At 43.5% G+C, this 18,633-nt stretch overlaps 1 protein-coding gene across 2 annotated transcripts in view; it reads left to right on the top strand.

The window, feature by feature from the left end:
* The first annotated feature begins 4,436 nt into the window (after positions 1 to 4,436).
* akt1 (v-akt murine thymoma viral oncogene homolog 1) overlaps positions 4,437 to 18,633 on the top strand; it is a 33,287-nt gene continuing 19,090 nt past the window's right edge. Inside the window, exons 1-2 of one of the 2 annotated variants that reach the window (XM_084013614.1) lie at positions 4,437 to 4,617; positions 9,225 to 9,411. In XM_084013614.1, coding sequence (XP_083869740.1) covers positions 9,366 to 9,411 — 46 coding nt within the window. In that variant the 5' untranslated portion in view covers positions 4,437 to 4,617; positions 9,225 to 9,365. Of the gene's footprint in view, positions 4,675 to 9,224; positions 9,412 to 18,633 lie in introns of both variants that reach the window. The other variant, XM_084013615.1, reaches the window with a different exon arrangement.

Here is an 18,633-nt window from a genome sequence, read left to right as displayed (position 1 = left end):
CTGTCTTAAAACACCTGTCCAATGAACGAGGACACTTTAAGTGTGATAGATGCGGAAGTGTGGCAAGTTTATATATATATATTTATATATCATATATAAATATAAGGCAATATTATTATTATTTAAGTTTGCCCTTTTCTCTTCTGTCTAGACTAAAAAGGTTCTAATCAAAGACGTACATTTGGCTAGCCTCCCAAACTGCTGCCTGTTGTTTTTTCCATCTGCCGTGGATGAAAGAAACACTTTTTGTCACAAAGAATCAGTATCTATGAGAGTATCCAAACTGACACAGAGAATTATAAATCACACTTTGTTAATTTGGAGGGTCAGTGACTATCGGGAACTTTTTAAGGGCCGTTCTTTCTAATCCTGCTTTGGGTTGTGGAATTCCCTGGCACCACACCGCCCCGGCGTCTTTGTTTTATCAGACCACACCAGGTCCTGGCTGTGACTTATTTAGCCTAAATTGTCTGAAGACAGGAATGATGCTGATTTAAGTAGACCGCATTTCAAAAATAATCACACATTTGCGTCTACTATTGGGCACTATCAAAAAAAAAGAAAAAAAACACACAGTCTCCAGAGTCTGTTCTGTAATTGTTAAAGCTAGAGACGGTGGCAGAGTGAAGAAAAAGGGGCTCGAGGTTGCAGCTGCTTGTCTCTTCCCCCCTCCTCATGTCCCTCCCCATGCTTCCCCAACTGCTTTGGTCACCTTTGCCCTGTGTTCCAGCTGCCGTGTGTTTTGAAAGGGCCATTTGCAGTTCCTCACAGCCTTCTGACACAGAGGGGAATGAGCAATGTGACGGGAGGCGGCAGCCACTGGTCAGAAGGGGCCACCGGCTAGATTCTTATCCACTTACTGCTTTATTCCATTTTTAGTCTGGCTGTTACTGTTACAGAGGGTGGGTATCTGCACTCTGGTCATGTCGAGATGATCATAAGAGAGACAGTGTCATGCTCTCTAAATACAATCCCTCTTCATTTTGGTCTAAAAGCTGAATTGATGCTACACAACAAAACAAAATTATGAATAACTCCTTAGTTTTTGACAAAACACCGGTAAGCTAAATGTTTATACTGAAGCATCAGATAAGTGTGCCACATGAAAAACAATTTACCATTCAACACTCACATTCACACGCACACACACACACACACACACTCACACACCATCCATGCAGAAGCAGCGATGTGAATAAGAATAGGAGCAGTGGCCCTGTGTTTCCCTGGCAAACGTAGGCACCCAGTAGAGGAGGGGTGTGTGTTCACAAGGCAAGACAAAGCAGTGGTTGTGCCTGGGGACCGTGGCCTCAGAGAGAGAGGCTCGGCACGGTGAAGGTTCTCACACACAGAAAAAGATAGAGACAGAGAGAGAGGGAGAGAGAATGAGAATGGGAGAGTGGGGGAGCGGGGAGAGAGAGAGAACACTTCCTGGAGGTTCATTCTTCCTCTCTGCAATCATCAATGGCATTCTCCCCCTGACCCACTCTTCTCTCAGACAAACAAAAGACCCCGCATTCCAGTGTAGCCTGACCGGCCAACCAGCCAGCCATCCAGCCACAGTCGAACCACATCACCCTCCCCACTGGACCAAAGTCTCCTCATAGGGGTGGGCTTGAGTTGTGTTGTACACGTCTGTCCGAGGATGCGTCTAATGCATTGAATAATGCATTGGAAATGATTTAAAACCCCTCAACATACAACTCTCCCCTTTTTATTTTCCCTTAAGTCATAATATTATACACTGTCTGACTGCATTGTGGATCAGCATGTTTCAGCTCTTAATATTTGAACCCATGGAAATATCCTTTATGTCATGAAATGTTGTGAGTTTGAATAATATTTGGCTGCACTTTATGAGGTTATGTTGACTGACAGAGAGTCACTGGGGTTTAATCTTCAACAAGATATAGATTGATTTATCACAACAGCTTTGTACTTTTCAATAAATGTCAATACGCTTTTTATTAAGTATTTTTCTAATATATATATATATCGGAATTGAGGCTCCTAAAGGGATAGCAGATGGGATGTTTGCAGATTCTAAATATGTGTGGTTATATGATTAAAACATATTTATCCTGAGTTGACTTTCAGGTTTTCTGAGGCAAACCCAGGAAGCTGGGAAATCCATCATACAAGTCAAGGTACTCCCCGTGCCTTAATTCTTCGAATGTTGAATATTTGGTGCTGTAAGCAAAGCTGCATAACAGATGGATAATACATCCTGGAAAATAATGTGACGGTTGTGGCAACATTGCACTGCCGTTGCTGGGTGATGCCGTATTGGTCAGACCCCCCACCACTTCCTCCCTATTATGGCCCTCCTGCCCTTCTGTGTCTAATTGTTGCTGCCGCATGTTATCTATTCTCCTTCAACAGCCCATTAACTTCTGTTCTGTTTGTTATACTCCGAACAGATACTGCAAGCAGACAAGAAAAGAAGTGAGATGAGACATTGGCAGGAAAGACATTATTAACTCACAGTGACTCTTTGATCTTGCTACTTTTACTTTGAACCTGCAAAACAACACAGACATTCCCATCACCGGACCAGAGACAGCCGAGGAGGAGGAGGAGGAGGAGGAGGAGCAGGAGGAGGAGGAGGAGGAGGAGGAGGAGGGCACCACTGAAAAACAGCAGCAGAAAATATGGGATACCCTCACTCAGCTCCATTTGTATGACAGGAACAGCTTGGCAAGGCTGACACATAGTAGCAGTGAGGAACACATTACAGTGTAAGTGACAAAGAGGGGAAATGACAACAGGGGAGGCTGAGAGACTGAGGGCAGAGGCCGATACGTTTTTCATCACAGCGAGAATGTTGGCAGCCGTCCCTGCTATCCTGTTCTTGTGACATTATTTATCAGTTATTGCGCAACTTTACAAAAGCATTGTCTTGCATTTTTATATCATAGTCGTTCACCGCGCTTGTGCCAGAGCTGATAAAAAGGACTCTGTGTGCTCAGATGAAATGATATTTAATGAGTCTTCAAAAGAACGTAAACTGTGAAAAGATCACAAATATAACTAGCCTATATAACAAACAGATATGGGAATAATATAAAAGTGGTATGGAAAGAGTTTTTCTAAACATTGCATTTTAAAATACATGAGAGCTTCAGTTGATATGGAGGATCCATGACTGAGTCACTCCGTCAGACTGAGCTGGCCTGTCTCTACCTGTCCCAACCTGGTTTAACTCCTTCCTTTCTGGCAAGCAGTTTTTTTGTGGTTGTAGCTGACTCTTCTGTCTTCTGTCTTCTGTCTGAAAATAATTTTCTATAACAAGCAGGTTTATCATCTAATATAATCTCACAGACAGATTGTAATGCTTTTACATTTCCTTTTACATTTCACTTGCCATGCTCTGTCATATCCGTCCTGATGTTAACTTTATCTTGCTGCATCTCCTGTTGATACAAGTCATGCCATTTTTAAATCTGACACTGAAATAATACTTTGACAACAATGGCTTTTTTTTGAGAGATATCAGTGAATAAAACATTTATCATGGAGAATAATCTAATTAAATGTAACTAATGTTATGATATTATTCCATTGATGAAGAACGTGTGAACATCCCCACCTGGATACAACTGATGCTGATGTGGTGAACAAAATAAGATTATGCTATACTTTCAGTTTTAATCTTTCATTTATTTTTTAAGAAATGATAAGACACACAAATAAAGCATTTAGACCTCTGTTAGTCTTGGTACAATTGTGGGCAACGTTTCTTTCCTGGAGTATTTTTACTTTTACATGATTCAATAACATTCTATATGATCAGAGTTACTTTCGATTACATTTTGTTATAATATAATGTTAAGGTGTATTAAACAACTGTCTATACAGTCTCAAGCAGAAATTATTCTTACATTTATTATTTTGATTATACTTTAGGCTTATAACTACAAGCCAAATGCCCCAAATTCACTGGATCCTCCTCGTTTGTTGGTTTTCTTAAGCTAAGTGGATATTTTGTGGTGTTATGATTATTTATGATCTAAATAATAATATATTATAATCTTTCCATTTTACAACATTTTCAGTAATTTTACAGATCAAATGATTAAGAATGTAATCTGCAGATTAACCAATAATTAAATATTATTAAAAAACACACAAAAAACTAAAATATGAATAGTACTACAGGTGAAATGTACACACATTAAATAAAAAAATTAAAAAAACTTTCTTGTACATCATCTCATGCGTTTGTTTCAAACGGTAAAAACAGGTATCCCCCATTGAACTGAGGACCCTATTTTGGAAACCACCAGCACAGATAAAGCAACGCAGAGTTCAGCAAGGCCATGCAGCCCCTAATAAGCCCCTATAGAAACGCTGCAGGGTTTTTTTTCAATGGGACGGCTGACAGCCTACCATATGAGTGGAGTGGGACTCATAAACGTGTCGGCTCTAGGACCCGGGAGAGCAGGCTGCCACAGAGGCATTGCAGACAGCGCGTTTGGGAGGTGTAGTGGAAGAAAGGCAAAGAAACGGAGTAAATGAGAGCACTTTTGTCCAGATTGTTGAAGGACTTATCAACTTAAAATACCGCCGAAACAGCTCACTATAATGAGACGGACACATTGTTGAATTCCTGTCCAGGTAAATGTCCGCGTTTCCTTCGCATGGTTAACTACAAGAGGTCGACAGCTAGACAGGGTAGGTCCCCATTGTACTTACATGGGATGCGGTTATTCTCACCCAAGCTGCCCTGCTAGGCCCCATATCCTTTCTATCGCTAAATGCAAACCTGAAATGAGGTACTTTCCTGCCTTCACTTCGCCGTAGAAGTTATTTATATGTTACGTCAAGGGCTTATACACATACTATAGTAAATAATACGTTGTTATTTTTCTACAATTCACGGCGAGTCTCTCTCCAGTTAACCATTCATTTTTTGACAATGACCACTTTTGAGACACAGCCCTCAGGCCAAAATATCTGCAGTCATGTTACTTTAAACGGTTCACCTCTACGAGAAAGTTGTTTTCGCTTGTAAATTATGGCCCAGGAGGCAAATGAAAACAAATGAGCTCAACAAGAGAGCAGCTCATTCATTGTTATGAACCACCACGGCGTTTGTTTACTAGTTTAAGTGAGACATTTATAGCCAGACAATAATTGTACAGTTAGTCGTTAGCTTTGCTAGCTTGTTGCTGTTCTTTTGTAGCATTGTTGCCTTCACGTTCAGTGATACAAAGTAGTAGCCTACATCTTTATTGTGACTACTTGCTTCTCAAAACGGGGCCCCTGTGACCTTTAGGTACACAGCTTGCACACCAGGGAAGTAATAAAGGAACGTTATAGTAGTTATTTTCTTATTTTCCTCCCTTGTAATCAGTATCATTGCAAAATCCATGTGGGTAGCTGTTTTGCTGTTAGGTTTTACTGTTAAAGGAGTCATCACCCGGAAATCGCAATTTCTCTTGTTAAAACATGCATATCTGTGTTTGACCTCAGTTGAAACTTGCCTGAAAGGCTGGAGTTTGAAAGTGGCGCCGTTTTTTCGCTTCTGCTCTTTTTCCGAACAGGAATAGCACACAAGGGTGTGCATTCCTAAAGCACGAGATTTTGATTCTGCGCCTTCGGTGACGTCACCGTGGCGGCTACTTGCATAAGCCCACCCCTCTTTCACCACCCAACCCCGCCCCGTCCGCTACCTGAAATCGCCGAAGCGCCGCCATTATGTTTTGGAGTCTGCATGCAGGCAAGCCCCCCCGGCTCTGTCCTTCCTGCGGCGAATCAACGCGCGCCTCATTACATATTATACAATGCACATCCGGACCAGTCAAAACCTCGCGCGTAATCTCGCGTGATAAAATCGCGGTACGAAAAAGGGTCAGAACAAGCTCAATGTTTGATTAAAAATTTTTTTTTTTTTTCTAATAAGTTTTACGAATTGATCCAAAGCGATCCAAGGGGGGCTGGATACGTATAAAACCAGGTGATGACTCCTTTAACATCCCACCTACAATTACAACAGTTATACATTTCTTTACTAAATCATTGTTAACTACAGGGATTTTGTCAGAAGGTTTATTTTCAAAGAGTCTGTGATGCAAAGCATACTGATGTGGTGGGAGTCAAAATGAAAAGGTTTGTCAGCTGGACATGTGAGCAGCTTTTAATGTCCAACTTCAGTTAAAACTCAAGTTACTTACATTACTTTCTGTTTTGACTCCCAGAGGTTACTTATATGTACGGTCTGGAAAGAGTACATTGCCCCCAGGCATGTTGTACCGTAACGCCTTTAGTGTCAGAATGTTTTAACCAGTCATGAGACATGAGACTACGTCTGTCCAGTGTGTGTACGCAGGGGGACTTGGCATGTGACTGGGGAAGACGCAACAAGCTGTCGTAATAATGCAGCCAGTGGCTCTCCCTGTTCTATTTAGAAAATACCATTCACGTCCCACCGAATCCCCTCACAGATCCGTTGACGCAAATGTGCCACCAGTTCCATGCAGAATCTGGGGAATGCTGCTTGAAATTTTGCCTCTGTACACAGGCAAACTTATTGTGCCCGTCCCCCTCCCTGCACCACAGGAGTTTAGATGTATTATCTCTGAGAAGGATACGCTTCTAATGATGGTAGCCCACTATCAGCATCACATGACGGCACTCTGTTCCACAAACTGAGAACACTGCAGCTTAACAGACTTTTATCTTCATTCATCTTGTTTACTAGTTTTTCACATTATCAGCCAGGGTACTTGATTTGCAACAAGCCAAATAAAGACAGAATGAATATATTACAATTGGTATTTACGTGATCCGATTACAACTTTGTCATCTAACATTTAGTTCATGGCTTGCCTCAACAGCATGGAATTAATACATTTTCTACATGAGTCATAAAGGGGTTGCTGTTCGTGTCATCACAGGATTAAAGCAGTGAATCTACACGGCTGTCAAGATTACACTACCTGTGGTTTGGTATTCAGCGTCTTCTACCTACAATACTCTTATCATTAGTGATGTATTATCAGGGAACTAGATAGAGGAACTTGGCACCGTGTACTAGATCAAACTTGTCCTGGTTTCATTGTGGCATTTGAACAAAAACAAAGTGTTGCTTCAGGGAGTGTTTTCCAGTAACAGGTGAGTATATTTGATGTTGTCTTTTCGTTTGAAATATTTGAGTGGAATGTTTTATCTGTGTAAACATAAATTAGCTGCTGGCTGTCTTGTTTAAACAAGGGACAGCAGCGAAAAATAGAGCAAAAACAGATTTGTATCTATTGATCTGTGGTGAAGGAAGTAGCGTGGCCTGATTTCTGCTTCCTGCCATAAACACATTGGACTGTCTGCTGTGGCCCAGTGACAGGCTCAGTGTGTGGCATCTTTGCAGCATAAGACTGGTTTGCATTGAATGGGATGTCCCCTAGCGCCAGAGCCAGAAAGATGAATGATTGAAAGCTGCACTGACAGCAGGGCAGGCAGGCAGGCAGGCGGTGGCCCAGAGGCCTGAGTACCATGTGACCCGCTGTCAGGGTACTGGGTTCATTCAGTGGCTGCTGGCTGCAGCGCTGGCAGCAGCCCAGCTTTTCCACACAGGCCGCAGTAGCAACAGGTCGCTCCCATTAAAACAGCAGCACTCTGTTGTGGCTCCAGAGCCAGTCTTGTGCATGTGTTGCTCTTTTGGCTGTGGTGTGCGCTCGAGTTTGTTTGTGTGATGTATCCCAATGTGTATATAATGTGTGCGTGCCTGTGTCACATAGTGCACACTAAGATGCCGGAGAGATCCAACGGTTTGTGTGATCCCTGGTTTGAATAGCACTCAGTGTGCTTTTTTCAAATCCCTTTCCAAGATCCTCCCAACATCGACTGTGTGACACAAGCACCACAACCCCAGTGCAATAAACAAAAACATTGAGCAAAAATAAACTGTGCTTTCACAAACGCACTTTTGCTCATTGATGGAAGCGAGCAGAATGGCAGTAAAAGGCGTGTTGATCGCACATTTACTGACAGATGTATTCGAGCCTGGGGCTGTACTGATATGACTCAAAGTCTGTCAATAGTCACATCCACTTCCTGTTGTTGTCCCCACCAGTAAGCTGGATGAGGCCACTCAGACAGAGCTCTCTTTTGATGGCCTTACACTGACAGAGCGGCAGCAAGCAAATTGATTTCAGTTGATGGTCAGAGATTGCCCGGTGCAGTATGTGACATTTGTGTGAACAAGCAGGGCAACTGGTGATCCTTTTGCTTCTCCCCTGCATTCAAAGTTGTCTTTTATGTAATACATATAAAGGACTGAATAAATCAAAGATTATGTGTTGTTTTTATGATAGCCTGCAGGTGTTTTAGTATATGATGTTGATGAATAGCTGAGAAGTCTGTGAAGGAATTTGGCTTGCCAGGACCTAGTAACATTTCTGTAATGCTTCCACAGCTGGTCAGGTGTGAATAATAAAAGAAAAACTCACAGATGCAGTGCACCTTCACCTTGCAACCTATTGATTTTGTTAACAGAACAAGCTCAACGAGGGCCATTATAGCTGTCCTGGTGCTTTTTTTAATCGCAGTCTCCATCATGATGATATTTGAATTTGGGTCTACTTTATTCCTTATGCACGAAAAAAAATAATTAAATCTAGATTACTTTAGTACCAAAAATGTAGTACAAAAAGTAGTACATTTCAAGTAATAAGAGATGTAACATGTTTTATTGATGTCCACATGTTTACTGAACTTCTTTATTATCAGTATTAATTGGCTATGGCTGGTTATCTTGATTCAATTCAATTTTATTGTCATAATAAAAGTTACCTCAGGACACTTTTCACTAGATCACGCTCCTGATTTCAAAGTCCAAACATCACCCTAGAGCAAACGTTACAGCTTTGTTTTATGTCATTCTATTCTAATTCACTGCTCTTTTGGTCTGGAGTCGAAACAAAATGATTAAGAATGGTTGTGTGTGAACAGCATGGAATTTTCCAATAGGGGGTGGACTTCATTGTGAATGCCAAAAACCACAGCCATACACAGATATTTGAACCTTGCAATGTTGCAGGTTCCACATGTGAAAAGGACTATGTGGTTTAAGCATATCCTCCACTAACTGGGCCATAAAACACGAAGGCCTTCTCGATTCCACTGCCTCTCCTCTACTATGTTGACCTGAGGGTTAATATTCAGACAAGCTGAAAAAATCTTTCACCTCAATACGGGGCTAATTTTTACTCTTCTTCAACTAATAGGTAACCACCATTGAGAAGGGCTGCTGTAAACCCCAGGACCTCGTCTCCAGACTCTTGCACGGAGCTGAGTGAAGGAAACTTGGGAAACAAAGCTGTGTCTCTCCCTGTGGGAAACCTGGATCCTCCGCCCTGCCCACCAACATGACCAATGTGGTGATTGTCAAGGAGGGGTGGCTGCATAAAAGAGGTATGCAAAAATAAAAGTTTGTACTATACAGTTTGATTTCAGTTGTAAAGAGTCTTAGTTTTGATTCAGATTGTCTCAAGTGTAACTGCACAGTTACACTGCAGGGTTTCTTTTGTATGTTTTTTTTACAATGCAATTAAGATGTAGTATGTTGTAGTCATCGTCACTTCAAACCCCAACTGTGCAAGCTTACCGGTTTACCAAGCTGGCAAAGAACACAAAATATGCAAAGACTCAAAAATATGTTAGTTATGCAAATATTTCAAAATCCCTTGTTGATCCATGAACATGTATTTAAACTGCAAAACAACTACATTGTTTCAAGGATATACATACGGCAGTTTTTATGCACTCATAAAAGATGTTGGGTTTTGGGGCTTAGACGATGTACATTTTAAAAATGTATATTTTGACTTTAATGGTTCAAATATTTCACAAATCCAAATTACTTTCATTTCCAGGGTACTTGGATTAGTATAATGTATTACAATGTTGACAAATGTATTTTCTTAATGCTGCAGAAATGCCTGAACTGAATGACATGTGCAAGGTGATTGATCACCAAGTAACTGTATTTAAACAGATCTAATGTAAAGAGTCATCTAGTTGGAGAGTCCCTAGTGGGCCCCATTTAGCTGCTCTGACAGTGCTGTTTGGCGTGGCATGCCTCTGTGTCAGGCATGAGTCCTGTTGTTTGGACGAAGAAGCATTCCTCACATACCTGCTGGCTTTGAGCAGCTTTATCCGTGCATACTAACTTTGCCTTCAAACTGCGGCTGCCTCATGGAGCCCAATCCACCACCAGGGGCAAAATAGTATAACAAACTTCTCCAAAACCACTGAAGGCTCCTAGGCCCAGTGCCAACAAACCAGGCTTTTACTGGAAAAGGGGAAAGACTCTGAGTCAGGGGATAAGGTGATGGGAGCAGGTCACTAGGAGAGTTCCTGGGACTCTTGGGGGGAACAGTGTGTGGTGTGTTAGACCTCCTCCTCAAGAGCATAACAGACTGCTGTTTTCAAAAAGAGTCAGCCTGGTTCGGCTCAGTTGGTCTCAGGCAGACACACCCTGGTTCTTCCAGTGAGTGAAGGGATAATACATTGGGTGCTATTAATGTTTCATTTGTAGAAGCTATGTTGAGTGGTTAGGAAGTAGTTGAAAAAATATATAGTTTTATCTACCAATTTTGGATTTCCCTACAGCGCTTCATAAAAATCCACAAAGCAAATTTTATGTAATAACGTAGCTTTTTGTGTCTCTCTTTAGACCGTCTTTTCTTTAGAAGGGAGGCATGACAGTCAAAGGTTTGGGCTGAAGTGTCATTCATTATGTACATTTGTATACTCCGTTTAGTCCTGGTGTTTGTTCCCTTCTCTGTATATCATCATCATGTCAATTGTTGTTGTGATAAGAATGGAATATTCTGACGGAGAGCCAGTGTAAAATAGTCAAGAGTAGTCAAATAGTTGCTGGTAGAAAAACAGTCAAGTCGTGTGGCAGTAGTGTACTAGTGTACACACACAGAGTTCTAGCAGCGGCACCCTTCTAGTTGTTACACACAAATACACACTGAACAAACAACCCTTCAGGAATAGTGAGCTGGCATGCTGTCGCAGCCCAGCAGCTGTGCCCTGTGAAATGTCACCCAGAGCCTCTGTGTTTTGATTGGAGGGCGTCCACCTGCCTCCTTGACAGGAAGGCTTTTAGTGTCGCGTCACTGTCATGCAGTCTTTGCCCCAGAGCCACTGCACAGAAGGTGAACCTGCCGTAGAACTGTCTTGCTGTCCATCACCTCAGCCAGGCAGCGCCTACTCAACCACTATCATCCCATGTTGCACCTTGAGTGTAACTATTTTGTGTGGTGGCGCCACCCAAGTGACTCACATCTCAGTGTGGGCGTAATAATAAATGGCTTATACTGCTTCCAAGTGTGTTGAGCATGCTCATTACTCCCATGTGTGCACTCAAAACACCAATTTAATGTTTTCGAAAAGATAGCACTCCATATTTCCATGGTTCCATGGACACCGTCTAGCACCAAACTATATTTGTATTGGACTCAACAAAAGGGGTTAAAGTAAAAATGTGGCCTTTTTTTCCCTCCAGTAATGACCGTTTAATGGGGCTTTATGATGAATGGATTTCATGGTGGGTCAGTCACATGCACAGAGCACGGAGCACAGCAGCTCTGATACATCAGCTGAACACATCCATGTCAGTAACTTAGTCATGTTAAGCATGCACATGTTAATTGTGTGGAGGATTCTGAATGAAAGCAGAGCAAGCATTGTGCCTTATTCCTCTGTGCAGCCCCCCCAGTCGAGCTAATTTGTCACCAGAGCTGCAGATTCTCAGCCTTGGAGTGCCGGAGTGTACATTTGTTCCAGACAGGCTGCGCTCCGTGAAATGATCTCATTCTGAAGGACACACCTTCAGACTTTCTCCTTAAGCCTTGTGCTGCAGTAATGTGTCTGGATTGTGGACGCTGCCTGGGATGTGTTGTTGTGACTGTTATCTTGGCTGTCTGTTGTGGAAGGACAGGTCGGGAATGCAAGACAAAGCAGCCGAGTAGGACGTGAGTCGTATCTACGTCTGGACATGCATATGCAAATGTGTGAGTGTATGGACAATGTGGAGCATATTTATTCAGAAGTTACACTGCCAACATGACATTACCCAGCGCCCTTATGCATGGACCGCATCACAAGTACAGGCTTGCAAAAAACACTGTAACTTTGTTACTATCATAACCAGTTGTTATGCATCCCCAAATGGTACTTCTCTTTTAGATCCTTCACAGAGTGCACCCACACACTTTGAATGTGCCTACAGCCTCTAGTGGCCACAGAGACCGAGCAGCATGTTATTTCTTTTTGCAAGTGTGTTTTTCCAAAGTTTCCATCAAAGCCAGAGCATCATCAGACATCAAAGAGGCAGATTGTGGGTTCCCTAGTTTCCAGGGAAGTGCTGCGGCCAAGAACCCAGTGAAGCTCAACAGAACAGCGCTCGCTTGTCCTCCCCTCTTCCCTGGCCCTTGTTTGTTTGACTCATTTGCTCCCTGACAAGTATAAAGAGTCGGCCCCTTCGTTAGGCTAACGAAGGCCGCAACAACTGTTGGATTTGGGTAGCACGCTCAGCTGGCTCCGACTCATGACAGGAGGGGTGGGGTGAAAGATGGAGCAATGGCAGAGGGCACACCAGTAGAGATAGCGTGGACATATAAAGAGGGAGGGAGGGAGAGAGAGGCAGAAGTTGAGCAGCGTCTTTGTGATGTTCCCAGAACATTGCTCAGTGACCCAGTCGGCCTCAGGAGAGCGGATGGATGTTGTGTGTGACATGCCACAGAGACCCTCTCGCGGTTTGGTTTGGAGCTCATCAGCTGATTGGCTCCTTTGCTGGTCATGCGGCTGAAGGACGCCCATGAGCCGCTCTTCCAAGCGAGACCTTGTTGGTGGTCCAGGAGAGTGCATGAGACACAGAGTGGAAATGAGGGGGGGAAAGCATGTATGGGTCTTATGAAACACCGTAGACACAGTAGTCGCTGTAGATGAAACATTTTTTTTTTCATCTTTTGAATATCTGTGCCTGCTGCATCTGGTGAACAGGCATCCAACAATTCAGGCTGCATTTTCCACATTTTCTTTTAGTTTGTGATCTCAGTAAGGGAATGTGGTGTTCCTGCACAGTAAAAGGCTCTTCAAAGGACCAGGCCCACCTGATTAAGAATGTGTCATGATGTTTCAATGCTGACTGGCTGCAAGCTCTGCTGCTCGTCCTCTCATTATGGGTACCATAGGCCACACACACACACACACACACACACACACACACACACACACTATATATTGCAGAACTGGTGCAATAGCTCACCCAGTTTGCCGATATACACCTATGTTGGGAGACTTTTACAATTAACAAACAAGTCTGAAGTGCACATAAATTTAATAAGTCCCTTTTAAGTGGATTCCAAAATGTTGATCTTGTGGATAATATGTCATGGTAATAATGTATCCGAAACAAAGTTATGGAGTTCTTAACTACTTACTTTAGTAATGTCATTGCATTATTTATATACTTAGAAAGTTATATACATAATTGTGTATCTCTATTTGTTGTGAAGCACAAATTAAAGAAACTTCCCTCCATTTTTTACATTAAATAACTGTCCAAGTATTCAAAGTAACAAATAATACATCTTAAGAGGCTAAGCTTGGCTAACAGCACAAACATTCTTATTTGTGTTTGCTGCTATATCAATGCTCTTAATGTCATAAAGAAAAGAAGGTGAAGATATTCTTTTCATCTAGATACACGCTGGCCAATGGTGCTGTTTTAAAATAATTTGAAATAGTTTAATATTTGATCATTTTTTTCTTCAAAATTAGGAGCTGAGGGGTCAAAATCTGATTTTTCCTACAAATATTTATTAAAATCAGTGAACAAACATGAAAGGGCGATGTGTGTGAAAAACAAATCATAGATGTTTTTTGTCAGGAGAAAACTGGGGGATAAAATGATGGGTAATTTAGTAGTTTGACTGAAAAAAACCCCAAATAACTTAACAGCATATAACACCAGCTTTGGTTTTTCATAACTAGACACTGCCAAGTTGATCACCAGAAGTGAAAGTTGAAGCGCCGGGCCAAATTAGAAATAAAGCCCCTGTAGGCAGGGTCCAGCAGCAGAGGGTGTTACACTGGGAAGCCAGCGGTCTGGCCGGGTGTCTGGCCCTCAGCGTGGATCCCCTGCTCTGGGTAATGGGAAGCAGTCTTCCTGCTAAATGTGGTGGAGAGAAGTAAATTACTTGGGTGCAGCTGTCGGCAGACAGGCTGGCTGGCATGGTGGGGATCGAGGGGGCTGAGGGAGGTGGCACCTCCACCGCTCGCCTCCTCTCACAGCAAGCCTGCTGTGTGTTTACTTTGCTGTGCAGAGTCCGCCTGCTCGCCACATCTATGGTGTTCGGCAACGCACTCTGTCTGTTACTCTCTTCCCCTTTTTGTTTCTGTTGTTTCCTCGCTTTCCTCCTCACTGTCCTTCCTCTTGTTCTCTTCCTTTCTTACTCCGACATTTGTCCTCTTCTCCTTGTCTCCTTTCAACTCCCCTCTTCTCTCTCTGCCTCTGTCTGCCTCCACCAGCTTACCCACCCCATTGTCCTCGTACTTCCAGCGCACACTCCTCACCCACAGCTCCACCATCCTGTTGCTAGGATAATGACCCTGCTGACAACTCAGACCCATGGCGGAAGCGGCTATGGACCAACGAAAAAGCTCCCAGTCTCCGACATCAATCACATCACTGGCTCCTCTCTTCAGTTTAGGGAGGGCAAGGGAGAAGAGAGATAAAGGGGATGCTCAGCTGTCTGCAGACTAAGAGTTGACTGTATGCTCAGACATGTCCATTGTCCACATATCCTTTACATCAGCTTAGTGTGTTGCTTAACATATACAGTTATTCAGGGAACATACAGAAAGGTATGTCATACTTGTAGCAGGAAGTTGGTCTTGACCATTTTTTCACAGCTGGAGGTGTATGTCTCCAGAAAAAAATGGTGTCACTCCTTGGTTGATTGAGGGTGTTTGATCTTACACTGGTCATTGAGAGTTCATTGGCACTAATTTGCTCTAAATAATGTGTGTTTATTTGTTTGCCATGAAGTAACCCGGTTAACTAATCCATGGACTGCTTGTTTACCCAGGGAGAGGGGGCAAATCTCAGCCCCAGTGTGGCAGGGGGGAACTTCCCACAGTGTCTCTATGGTAATCAGCAGGTGTCACTCACCACGGAGAAGAAGTGAGGGCTTTCTTACGAGCGTGAGAAAGAGGGGCAGTCTGCATCGCACAACCCCCATCCCCTGTGCTTTTTTTCCTGTTGGGGTAGCAGCGGCAACCGCAGTGACAGAGAGAAAGAGAGAGGGACAAGGGGACGAGACAGAGAGGGCTACATTGGAGGCCAGGGTGGCCCTTCCCCACAACCTGTTGATGCTGCTGCCAAAGCCCTGGCAATGGAGTCCCCCATCCAGCTGCATGGGAGAGAGAGAGGGGCCAACAAAAGATGTTTGGAGAGGAGGGGGATGTCAGGAAGACATAAAGAGAAGGGGGGAAATGTAGGTGCCCAAACTCCTGGACAGTTCAGGATGGCATGTGAGCCTGGTGCTGCCTTATATGGTCACAATGAGAGAAGGAAATGGGGTAGATGGGTGACCGGACAGCACGAGGAGCCCAGCTCAGAGTTCTGCAGCTCAAGTAGTGGATGGTGTGGGGCGGAGTTTGTGGTTGCTGGGGCTCAGTGGTGACCCTGCATCAGGGAGCCCCCTCTCCTCTGGAACGGGCAGCCCATGGCTCATTGAGATGCAGGGCACAAGGTGGCAGGCCGCAGCTGCAGCCTACAGGCAGAACCCGGCAGAAAAGGGCCGAAGGGATGGCGGGGGCGGCTGAGGAAAAACCAACAAAAGACGCAGCCCGCTCCCTCCTCCTCCCTCGCTTTGGAGTTCTAATTCCCTAATCCTCAACCTCCGCCTACCCCCCTTCTCATCCGATTCTCACCACTCAAACGCATACACATGCACAGTTCATGCAGTTACCACTGGCTCCCTTCCTCCCATCCCCAAGCGATGAATGGCCAGACGGGGACAAAACCCAACAGCAGCCCCCTCAGGAAGTCCAACCACTGGGTGTGGGCACTGAGAGGCTCATTTTGTCTGACCCTCTCTTGGTTCCTCTCAGTGTGTATGTGTGTGCTCACATTCAGCCCCGTTGTGCGAGTGTGTATGCGTAGTTTATCTAGTGTTGGATGACTGAGGTGGCTAAATTATTGTTGAAATCCTTGGTAGAAAGAAAAAGGATAGAACGCTGCATGATGTGTCTTTTTGAGAGCAAAAAGTCACAGCAGCTGGGACCTTAACATTCCTGTCGTTGTCACTGGGAGACGGACAGAACAGGACGCTCCTCGGAAACAGCCACTAACCTCTATCACTCCCTCTCTCCCCTTTCTGTCTAAAGCCTTCCACATATTTTCCTTTTTTTATTGACCCCTCAATGAGCCTGCCTGGTCAGCTCCTCCAGTTAAGACGTCTTAAACCAAGTTGACCTGCAAATGGCTTTAGAGCTGAAAGAAAACTTAAATGTAAATTTGAATCCATTTTTCCTGCAAGACATTGTGGAATCAGGTAAAAACCTTTTAGGTTGCTTATGTTAATAGAAGGGAAAGCACAATATAGGATTTTATTGGGCATTTATTTGTCTAAAAATATTTGTTTCTTGACAAAATTTTAAGTGATTCCAGTATTTTTTAGTTTTTAAGAGTTTTAAGCACATTTTGATGATTATCGTGATTATATCGTGAATTGCAGTTCTTTTGGCCAGGGTAATCATTATACCAAATGTTCATATTGCCCCACTCGTAGTGCATAGTCTTGCAATCGCGTCAGCATCTGCAATAGAATTACTTTTAAAAGATGTTCGAGAGATGTCTTCGACAAAGGTTTACATGGTTTCAAGTTAAAGTTTCTTTCAGATCACAACCTAGCACACACAGACATAGAGTGCTTATGATTTGTGACACACATTCATGAGCAAACAAGATGATGTTCCACCATGTACAGCTGTGGCCCTACCTGCTCTGTGTGTGTGTGTGTGTGTGTGTGTGTGTGTGTGTGTGTGTGTGTGTGTGTGTGTGTGTGTGGGTAGCGGGCGTGGCAGTGACAGGCTGGAGCTGTCCACACACAGGGCCATGCAGCAGTTGGCAAATAAAGATGAATTCTGTTGTGTTTGGCAGCGGTTCTCCGTTCATTATTTTCCACTTTGCCCAGCGCGCATCCCAGACCTCAGCAGCTGCTTGTCATGTAAAGACACTCTATCAGGCCCTGACAGGTCCTCCCATGCACACGCACAGTATGCATGGCTCATACACACTTCACTTGAGCTCACACCCCCACTCACAGTCCTACATATGTGGGGAACATATGTAGTGATCTGTCTCACTACCACTCCGCTCAGCCCAACCCTTTGCACACTGTGTAGTTTTTCATCCCCTCTAGTTCTCTCATCTCTCATCTGGTGTCAAATCCTTCCCCTAATTTGGTTGAGTTCAGCCACATGTCTGCTGTCACACTTGACTTTTATTAGAAAAGCTTTGATTGTGGGACACAGATCGTTAGTGGATTTCCTCACAGCGAAATATGCCTTGCGTGTCTCGACACTTACAGTGAGACTTGACAATTGGAGCCGTTTTTAAAAAAACTATCTAGGTTGTGGTCAGTTTGTCTGTTGGTGAGTTTCCTGTTTTGTAGAATATGTTGACATCAAAAGGGTTTAGTTTACATCAGTGATGATGAAGTGACTTTAAAGCAGAAGGCTCTCCAGTGTTATTGAGTCCCATTGTCTTTTGTCAGTCGTCTGCTGTCTGATTCTCACTGTACACAGGATGTACTTGGGGTTTACTCTGTGAAGCAAGTCAAGTCATATAAAAAAATGTAACGCATATTTATTGATTTATTGTCTGGTCTATATTACAGGCATATTACAATGCATGTTGTAAAATGTTTCCACATTTACTCTTCTAACAGCTGTCAGTTTCACTTTCTCATCGTGTCAGTGCCTAGGAAAGGCCACAATTCAGAAAGTAGAACTGAATAAAAGTAGAAGGGGGAAATGATTGTAAATAGGAAGCTGACATGGGTCATCTGAGTTGTTTATGCTTTGAGCGCAGACTGTTTGCGGGGGGGGGGGGGGGTTGTTTTGCAGAGTGGTAGAGACACACAGACAACCGGATATAGCTGCTTCCACTGTTGTCATGTGACCAGGTTTGTGGTCATAGATGAGGAAGTTGCAGTGTCCTCCTGTCTAGAAACAGCATCAAGGATGTGCGTTGCAGATGTGGAGTTACCTGATATCTCGTTGTCACATCCCTGTGACAGTCTGTGAAAGTTGTGTGACAGTGTAAACAAAGATGACAAGAGCCTCACATAAACAATATTGCTTTTCTTGAGTGTCACATTTCTTCATGAGCTTGTTTACTTTCCTAATGTGTTTTTTGTGGCCTTGCCCCTGTGAGCATGCAGATGTGTTGTCCTTAAAGGAGTCATCACCAGGAAATCGCAATTTCTCTTGTTAAAACATGCATATCTGTGTTTGACCTCAGTTGAAACTTGCCTGAAAGGCTGGAGTTTGAAAGTGGCGCTGTTTTTTCGCTTCTGCTCTTTTTCCGAACAGGAATAGCACACAAGG

This window comes from Eutrigla gurnardus, assembly GCF_963514095.1.
Source record: "Eutrigla gurnardus genome assembly, chromosome: 7".
NCBI lineage: Eukaryota > Metazoa > Chordata > Actinopteri > Perciformes > Triglidae > Eutrigla > Eutrigla gurnardus.
The sequence above is the reverse complement of the archived record's forward strand: the minus strand, read 5'-3'. Positions and strand labels throughout refer to the sequence as shown.